We start from the raw sequence: 9,778 nt of genomic DNA, 5'->3' as shown, positions 1-9,778 counted from the left end.
TCGAGGAGGAGTGGGTTAGCGGAGCAGGTGGCAGAGGCAGCCCTCCCCGTCCCCGCTGCGTGAGGGGGAGCTCGCCCAACCACTATGGATCTGGCGCCGCACTACATGTGACCGTGGCTCGAGCTCGCCCCGATCTGGATCTAGCGCTGCACACCGAGTGGGTTGGGAGTGGGGATGCCGGTGCATTGGGGTGAATGGGTTGGTGGCGACTGGCGAGGAAGGAGGAGGAGGACGCGAGCAATGCGAGAGAATCAGGAGTGACGCACACAGACGGGGAATGAAGGGGCTCCCCTTTCGCGCGCGATGTGGGCTGGTGAACGATGTGCAATCTGATGAAGAATCCGGTTGGGCGGAGAAAGATGTGGGGGGTGAGGGGGGGACGAAAGAGTAGGACGAAGAGGCAAACGATGGTGCGGGCGGACAAAGGAGTGGACTTACGAATTTATTGGAGACTTTTTAACTAGTAGAAATACCAATTCCTTCACCTCATTTCGAAAATTGGGATTCCATGTTGATACTCAACAACTCGTCAAAAAAAAATCACAGGTCCACACGGTAAGTAACAGTAATATGTTGCATCGCATGGTCGTGCTAAGAATGCTACTCATCAAAAATAAACTTTGATATTTAATTTTTATTAGAATATATTATCAATTGCTATAAAATTATTATCATATTAAAATTAATTTGAATTGGTATAATAAGCATGCATATAATTTAATTAGTCGTCGGTCAAAACTTATAAAATTTAATTTTTTTAAATAAAATACGTCATATACTAAACATATATATAATTTAACAAATCATGGATCAAAACTTATAAAATATGATTTATATATCTTACATTTTTAAACGAAAAGGGTATAACACATGGCGCTGCCCTTGATATCCCCACGTAGCAAGGAAATGACACTAGCACATTGTACAACAGCATTGCAGAGCTCTAGCACTCGAGTCTAATACTCTTCGTGCAATTGCGCTGCAGACTCGACATCCTCGTCTCTGCCATGCTCATTCATTTCTTCTGCAGCTGCACTGAACGAGCCAACCGATCGACATGTTGCCGCGAGGAGTTCGTCGTTCTGGGATCTGAATTCTGGATCCGAGGTGAAGCGTCAATGGCATCGGCGCATCACCCCGTTGCAGCAGGCTGAGCGAAGCAGCCGGAGTAGATGTCCAGCACCTTCGTCAAGTCCGCGGCGCTGGCCGTCCACACGTGCCCCGGTGACGCCTCCCGGAGCTTCCCTTCCCGCCACAGGCTCTTCACCAGCAGCGCCTTGGTGGGCGCGTCGGGCGCGATCCCGGACGTGCGCATTTCGTCGAACACCCTCAGCGCGAGCGCCGCGCGCTCCCGTTTGCAGTAGGCCCTGACCAGCACGCTGTACATGTACCCGTCGGGCTGAAGCTCGCACTGCCGCACCAGCCCGAGCAGCCTGTGAACACCCTTGAGGTCGCCAGCTCTGGCCAGGTGCTCCATAAGGCCGGAGAAGGTCTGCAGGTCCGGGAGCACGTCCCGCGCCATCATCTCCTCCAGGAGCTCCATGGCGTCGAGGCCTCTCCGGCACTTGGCCATCGTTCGCAGCAGCGACGAGCAGAGCAGCGCGAGGTTGGACCTAGACACGGGGCCGCAGATGGACTCGGCGTCCCGAAACACCCTGGCCGCCGCGTCGGCCTTCTTGGAGAGGCCGTAGAAGTCGATGACAAGCCGCACGGTGGCGAAGGGGAGGACGATGCCGTCCGACCGCACCTTGGCGAGCAGCCGCTCCACCAGCTCGACGTGCCCGGCGCGGGCGAGAATGGCTACCATCCTAGCCACCGTATGGCGGTCGTGCGCGAACCCGCCGGGGCGGCACGCCACCCAGCAGAAGAACTCCCACGCTGTATCGGCCTTCTTGAACGAGCGCAGGAGCTTGCACACCAGCCGCGGCGTCCAGACGAGCCCGACGGCCTCTAGCTCGGCCACTTCTCGCGCGTCCCAGCCGTCCAACGCCCTGGCGAGTTCGCGCGGGTCCAGCCATGGCTTCAGGGTCTGTTTTTCTCTGTTGCCTCTGTCCTTGTAGTCATGATTGACCCCGCCTTCGTCGTCGTCCTCCTCCTCGCTGTCTCCCTCGCCCTCGACGTCGTCCACGGCGTACCCGATCCTTGCGTCCGGTGAAAGCTCCTCGACGAAATCCTCCGTGCCATCGATGTGCCCTGCTTCCCGCATGGAGGCGATGGCCGCCCTCATCTGCGGCCCGGGCAAGACGCCGTCCACGGCCGCCATCTCGCGGACGAGCCACCGGAGCTGGTCAAACCTCCCCGCCGACGCAAGAGCCTCAGCGAGCACGTTGTACTGCCGGGTGGTCCGCCGCACGCGCAGCGACGGCAGGATGCGGAACACCTCGAGCGCCTGGTCCACGAACCCCACGGATGCGAGGTGGGCGATGGCGACGGTGTAGGTGCGGGCGTTCGGAAGCGCGCCCTCGCGGACCATGACGCGGAACGCCTTGACAGCGGCGGCGTGGTCGGCGGCCTGGGCGTGGAGGTGGATGAGGACGTTGTGCGCCTCCGCAGGGCGGCGCGGGGCGGCCGGAAGGGACGCGAAGGCGTCAAGTGCGGAGGCGCGGTCCCCCGCGGCAGCGAGGAGGCGGAGGCGCGTGAGGGGCGGCGCGGGCAGCGGGAAGGAGGCGAGGAGGGCGCGCAGGTCGTGGAGTGCGGCGAGGGAGGCGAGGCGGGATGCGAGGGCGTGGAAGAGCGGCAGTGGCGCGGGCGATGGGAGGGCGCAGAAGAGGGAGAGCGCCGAGGACGGCGTGGGCGCGGCGCGGATGGCATGGAGCGCGACGACGGGGTCGTCTGGCGGCGGCGGGGGAGCGGGCGCGGAGGAAGGTGATCGGAGGCGGAGGCGTAGGGAGTCGATGAGGCGGGCGCGGCGGAGGTAGAGGGCGACACGGGTGGTGGGCGTGGCCGGCGGGGGCATCGCGTCGGCGGCGGCCGAAACAAGAGGAGGACAGTAGTGCAGCACTGCTTACTACGAGTCTGCCACCCGCGAGGACCTGGACGGTTGAAGCGGCCCGGGAGGCCGGGACCCGTCCGATCATCAAGTTTGGAGGATGGACGGCACACAAATTTCGAGCCATTTTAATTTTCCCGAGAAGCCATTAGCACGCACCAGGTATTCATATCACCGTTGTCAATTTCATCAAATTTGACCTTGAAATTTTACAGAGTTTTTACAAATGTAATCAAATTTGATCTTGAAATTTTACAGGGTTTTTACAAATGTAATCAAATTTGATCTTGAAATTTTACAGGGTTTTATAATATCACCTCCCCAACATACGATATCGTTTAAAAAAATCAGAACTTCTATACATGTTTACATAAGTGGTTCCACGATTTCACTGAAATAGTTGTCTCTAACTGATATCTTGCCATAAAACAGCATGTCAGACAACATCTTGAAGAACAGTATTAACACAGTGGGTAAAAAGAAAGAGAAAAATTCACAGGTCACAGCCGTTGTTAACAGACAGAAGGCATTCTCAACAGAATTCCACAAGTCATACACAACACAAAAAGCAACAATTACAATCAGAAGTTTAACGAAACAAAGGAACCCTGAAGAATGATCAGTGAAGTCGATCAGCAGAGGAGAAGCTGTTCGAGTCCTGCTGGACGGGATCCAAATCCTATGCATTAAGCTAGGTTTAAAGCAGAGAAATACTATTTGTATAGTGAAATGTGTCTTATGCTACAGTACTCTATATTAATTAATCAATTTTTACTATAGCTACGGTGGATCACCATATTGTGCAGGAACTTTTATACTGCAACATTTTTATTGTAGCAGTCAATCCGAAGCGTTTATCACGAATCGGATGTCTAAGATTTCTCATCACTACAGATCACTATGGATCCTGACTCCTTCACCTGCCAAAGGATCCGGATCGTCCTCGACGCCGGTTCTCGCTAATTTCACTATCTAAGTCTTCCTTACTGTATTTTACTTAAAAAAAAAGATTAGCGGAACACTCATCTACAACTGAAGGTTCCATTTTCTACTCAACATTTACTTGCATACCGAGGTTGCGATGCCCGTCACAGATGATGCCAGCATCAACACTTCCCTTTCAGTTTCTTCCACCATTCGTTGCAGTAGTTTCAGATGATTCTGTAGCATATGATACAAACAAGAAAGAGAAATGGTACAGAGGGAGATGCGATCGGCACTGCCGAACCCGAAAACTAGTAGCAGCAGAAAGATGTTACCGCAGAGAAGCCCTCTTTTACCGATGAGCCTTTCCACCGAGAGAGACGACTTAGTGCTGCATCCAAGCGCAAGCTCGGTTGGTAAGGACGGAGCATCGCTCTTGAGTTAGCTCGTGTTCAAGTGCGGGTGCTTGTACGGGTATGCGCCAGCTCAGGATTTTTCCGGCTTCCTTGCAGGCACACATGGAGCGTGGGGGGCTTGACTCCATGGTGGAGTTGAGCTCCGGCGGGAGTTCCGTCCCAAGATCTCCAATAAAGATCGTACAGATGGAGTCGTAATGTAAAAAAAAAGAAGATAAGTTAGTGTTGTCTCGTTTTGAGGTGAAAAAGAAATGGTGTAAAATGCGAAGCGGAGCAATTAGATGGATGAACCAGAAAATGGATTAATTCAAAGGTAGTTGGAAAAATATCGATTTTTCAAATTGCCACTATTGTTAGTCCTTGGGACCTGGCAATGGTTCACCATCTTACAACTCTCCAAACGGCAAAGTTGAAAACATATAGTCTCAAGTCCCAACTCCTGCTAGATATCAACAATACCAGTATTAGGACTGAACTAGCAGTGAAGACAACAGTAAAATGCATCAATGCATTGGGACTGAACTTGCAAATGCACCAGGGGTATTCTGTTGCCAAGTAATACGTTCAGTGCATATCTCATATAGCATCAGTACATCACCACCATCCATCGTGTCACAATAATAAATTCAGCAAAGATAACGGAAGTATACTGACGTATGGTATATGTATGGAAAAAAATGTTGCTAACTTGCTAAATTCTAGCTACTGATATTTCGGATAAAACTCGGTTATCGGGGAAAACGCTACGTCCTCGCCCCACAACTTGCTCCAAGTCCGCAAACCATGATTTCAGCTGATTTTTCTCTTGAGCAAGACTCTTAATCCTGGATTTCAGACCTTCAATACTCATCTGCATCGTAAGAATTTCAGTTTCATGCTTGAACTTATCTTCTGAAAGCCTTTCAGCATCTTGGGTTAGTTCCTGACTATACTTATCAGCTTCAGTATTTGCTTCCTCCAGCTCCTTAACATGGTTCTCAACTAGTAATTTCTCTTCGGAAACTTTCTGTAGTTTGAACCTGATGTTTTCAATCGTTTCCTGCAGCTTAGTTACCTCCGCACCGTTGGCGGACTTCTCTTGCAGCAACTTTTCGGAAGCATCAGTAAGCTCTTGCTTGTACTTGCTGATTTCAGCATCTCTTTCGGATAGTGCCTCTTCAAATAGCTTTCTCGTTGAATCTGCTTCTTCCTTCAGATTGACAATCTTCTCTTGTGAAGATCGCAGCTTCTCCCTTGTCGCCGTGAGCACCCCCTCTATGTCTGAAACTTTTCTAGTTTGATCAGCACCGTTTCCATTCTCTTTATAATCACAATGGCACCTCAAGCTCTTCTCCTCCAAAGCCTCAAGTTTTTCATTTGCGTCACGCATTTTCTGGTTCGCCATATTGAGCTCGTCCTCGAGTTCGAGAACTCTCTGATGCAATGTGTAGGCAATGCCATCATCCTCACCTTCTTCAGACTTGGCATCAGACTCTAACTGCGACGCCAAGTCCTCGGGCTCTTTCCTTGATGCTGGCGAGTCATTGTTCTTGTTGCTCAGGAAGAAGTCGAAGCCGGCAGCTCTAGGACTCTGCTCCCTTGTCCATGACCTCTGTAATGGTTCAGGAGATGGTGAGGGCGACCTCTGCAGCTCAGAACCACACTCTGAACTGGTTAAAGATCCCGTTGACTGCAGCCTTGTAGGGATGTTCTTGCGCAGTTCACCGGTGACGTTGTCGTAGCGCTCAGCTAGAGCACGGTACATCCGATAGAAATTCTCGACATGGGTGATCAGCATCGGACGCTTCTGGTAGTACATCTGCGCTTTCTTCGCGAAGGAGTCACCATCCTCCTCTATCAGCTGAAGCGTTTCCTTCACTTGCTTATCCATCTCTACATGTTTCAGTTCAGGGAAACATTAGCAGCATCTTCATTCAGTTCATTGCCAGTTTGTGGTAAAAGAAGCAACGTGTACAGAATTTCGCTTGGACAATCACAAAAGGCAACTAACGTCTACGGCTATATGGCTAACCTATATGAACAGCAATTAGCAACAAATGAACAAAGCATGTGTAGTCGTAATTCATTCACTTCAGTACCCATTCTTGGTCATTAGTTCAATACTTCAATGGAACAATCAGATGATACTACTGTGCCATAGATACCACATGTACATCAAGAGCATCTAAGTACTAAGAAAAACAGATATTATACTTCCTTTGGTTTATTATTCATTTATGCTCATGTCAGAACGATCAGAAAGTGGCACTGTATCATAGAAGCATTGACAATGAATGTATAGCAGTGAGTACTAAGAAGAGCAAGGCATGTAGAAAAATTTCCGTGTATAGTTTCAGCTCACCTTTGAGATTTTCGGCAAGCCATTTTGAGTTCTTGGGGCTAACGTGGCTGTCCCACCACCATGAATGGCGCTTCTTTGTAGGATTCCTCTCCAATGGTGGCTTCATTGTTCAGAAACCTTCCAGGGAAGTTAAAAGTTTCAGAGATTAAAGAACTATCTGAAAGGGAGAAATGTGCATGGTCAGGAAGGATAACTATCCCAGTCATAAATATCATAGCTGAACTGAAAACACCGCAAAATTAATATAGTACACATGATTTGATCTTTTGCCAATAATGGAAACAATACATAGTATAAACTCAACCTGAGCCAATCTAGACTAGAATAGTGTGGCATCAGCATGTAAATGACAATAATGGCAGCACCCTCTTATTCGATAAAGTCTGAATTAAGAGATTAGTGTATCCACCCATTGGAAGGTACCTAATCCTTGTTAGTTGGATAATAAAATGATTCTGAATTAGAACAAAAGTACCAGTTACCATGCAGTCAGAACCTAAAATGCAATGGAACAACATCAATGTATTCTTGAGGGAAGTCTATCTTAAGATGCGACTAAACACTAATGTTACATGGGAACCAATGCTAACTAGAAGCAATGAATGATGATATATCAGGCCAGATCATCAGAGTGATGGATTGAGTTAACATGTGTAACAAGAAAGAAATCAGCACAGTTGCTCATCTTGTACAAGATGTTATCTGACTGTATTATCAAAAGTTCTCTTTTGCCGAAACGGGGAGGAACTCAATGATCAGCAGGAGGCATTTGACTGAAGTACATTCAGACAGAAATGGAGCTGGCCACTAAACCAAAACCAGATCAAACGATAGCCATCCCTTCAGAAATGCTGCGAGATCTAGCTAGGAAAGAACAAGCCCTCTCCGAACAGTAACTGAATACTGCGTAAGCAAGCAACACCAATAACTCAATCTCACCTGACAAAAAGGCGGCTCCTTCAGAATCAGAGGCCAGGATCCCGCACCCAATTTCTCAGCTTCTGTTCATTCCCACCAAATCTGACCATTCAAAACGCTGCACAGACAGGCAGGGGAGGGAAGAGATCAAGAACAGGCAGCTGGATTTGTTCTCCGGTCTATGCTTAAAGCAAACGCGTGGGAGGGAGAACAGAGAGAGATGCGGAGCATGCAAGGCGCGAGAGAGGTGGCAGAATAGAAGATGACCACTGCCCACCTACTCCTGCAGTCCTGCTACTATGTGTGTTACTACCTGAAGAATCCAAGATCTACTGTTGCGCTTAAAGAACAAAAATGGAAACTGAAAGAGAGAGAGACAGATATGGAAGTATGAACCTTTTTGTCCACACTTGGGTGTAAGTACATTGTTCTTGTTAGGCCAGAGCAGAAAAGGAAAGGGGAGGTTGAAAGCAAAGGGATGGAGCAAAATAGACAAGAAATATATATTTTTTAAAGATCCATAAAGGCTTAGATTAATTAAGAAGGAGGGGGTTACAGGCAGCATGCAAGGCACATACTGCATGCAGAGAAATCCGAGCGATCAGTTGGAGTCCCAAACCTAGCGCTCCACAACTCGAGAACAGAAAGGACTATAAGCTGCACCTTAAGCAACCGGAGCTACAAGCTAATAAACTTAACTAACCAACGACTGTAACTATGAAGGAAGGAAACAACTAAGACACGCTAACACATGGTAAGACATGGTAATGGTCGTCACCGGCAGCATTGCAGTTAAAGTTTTGCACCCGCCATTGCTCACTCCCGTGCCTCACCTTGGATAGAAGAGACAACCGGTCTATAGTCTTTTCCTTGTGATTGAAGACCCGATTGTTCCTCTCTTTCCAGACATGCCAAATGACCAAGATGCATAAGGATCGAAGCCCTTGACAGCGTGTTCTGAAACAGTTTGGGTGAGAGACTTGTACCATTGGAGCACAGATGACCCAAGTGGAAACAATTGCCAGTTACACGGCATCATGCAAGCTTGCCTCACCCATAAGCCAACCTTGTTCTAGATTTCATTTGTAAAAACGCAACCAAAGAACAAAATTATCCATGTCTCCAGGTTACGCAAACATAATTGGTAGAAGTAACAGTTCGGCCACCCACGTCTTTGCAGTCGATCAGCAATCCAAATGCGGGTTTGGAGCATTAACCAAAGGAAGAACTTACATCGAGAAAGAGCCTAAGGTCGTCATACTAATATGTCCATCTCGTTCAATTCCGTGCCCTCGAACTAAAGGAGATATGCCGATCTGGCGGAATGCTCACCTAAAGTTGTATGGGTCCAGGTGATCGAGTCTGGAGAAGAGCTACACATATTCATCTGTTTTGGTTGTATTAGCATCCAAAGATCAACATATTTAGAAATGAGTGTCGGGGTTAGATTATGGTCAAGGTCCTGAATCCATTTATCTTCAACGAGGGCATCAGCTAATGTCCGTTTTTTTACGCTTGTTGTGTTGGTATAGGGAGGAAAAAAGGTACGCTGGTGTTGAACCCTGCATCCAGGAGGACAACCAGAAAGAGGCCTTTTTGCCATCACCAATATGGACCGAGGTAGCAGCGTTGAAAAGAGCAATGCCAGCTGAGCTGACCGGTAGGTCCATGCCATGCCAAGGACGCTTGGGGTGCCTCCACTCATACCAGAGCCAACGCAGTCAAAGTGTGCGGCTAAGGAAATTGAGGTTTGTGATACCCATGCCACCGTTCGCAGTGGGACGACATACACGGGACTAGTTTACCTTGCACTTGCCACCAGTAAGCTCTTGGTCACCCGTCCAGAGAAAGTGTCGCCGCGCCTTATCTAAGTCCTTGATGAATCGTTTCGGTGTCTGGAGCCCTGTCAATAGATAGGTGGGTAGTGCACTCAGGATGGTACGGACGAGCTCCCGTCTGCCAGCTGGCGTGAGCAGCCATCCCTGCCAACCCGCCAATCGAGTCTTCACCCTATCCTGGAACGGCTGTAGGTGAGCAAGACGAAGGTGGCCAAGAGTGAGATGCAATCCGAGGTATGTGATCGAAAAGGTTGTCGGTAGGCCAGGGAAATTCTCAAGCAATGCCTCCATGTCAAACCCTTGGCAGCGAATGGCATACATGACGCTCTTACTGAGATTAATTTGCAACCCA

General features: G+C 49.0%; 2 protein-coding genes across 2 annotated transcripts; both read right to left on the bottom strand.

The window, feature by feature from the left end:
• Positions 1-796: 796 nt before the first annotated feature.
• Positions 797-3,157, bottom strand: LOC133885486 (pentatricopeptide repeat-containing protein At5g66631-like). The gene has a single exon (XM_062325243.1). It carries the CDS (start codon positions 2,954-2,956, stop codon positions 1,133-1,135), a length of 1,824 nt encoding a protein of 607 aa, XP_062181227.1. The 5' UTR covers positions 2,957-3,157; the 3' UTR covers positions 797-1,132.
• Positions 3,158-4,847: 1,690 nt separating this feature from the next.
• LOC133885389 (protein NETWORKED 4B-like) lies at positions 4,848-7,984 on the bottom strand. Its single transcript, XM_062325137.1, has 3 exons — positions 7,610-7,984; positions 6,671-6,827; positions 4,848-6,201 (listed from the first exon to the last, which is right to left on the bottom strand). Exons 2-3 carry the CDS (start codon positions 6,774-6,776, stop codon positions 5,021-5,023), a joined length of 1,287 nt encoding a protein of 428 aa, XP_062181121.1. The 5' UTR covers positions 6,777-6,827; positions 7,610-7,984; the 3' UTR covers positions 4,848-5,020.
• Between the last annotated feature and the right edge of the window lie 1,794 nt (positions 7,985-9,778).

This window comes from Phragmites australis, chromosome 1 (assembly GCF_958298935.1).
Source record: "Phragmites australis chromosome 1, lpPhrAust1.1, whole genome shotgun sequence".
NCBI lineage: Eukaryota > Viridiplantae > Streptophyta > Magnoliopsida > Poales > Poaceae > Phragmites > Phragmites australis.
The sequence above is the reverse complement of the archived record's forward strand: the minus strand, read 5'-3'. Positions and strand labels throughout refer to the sequence as shown.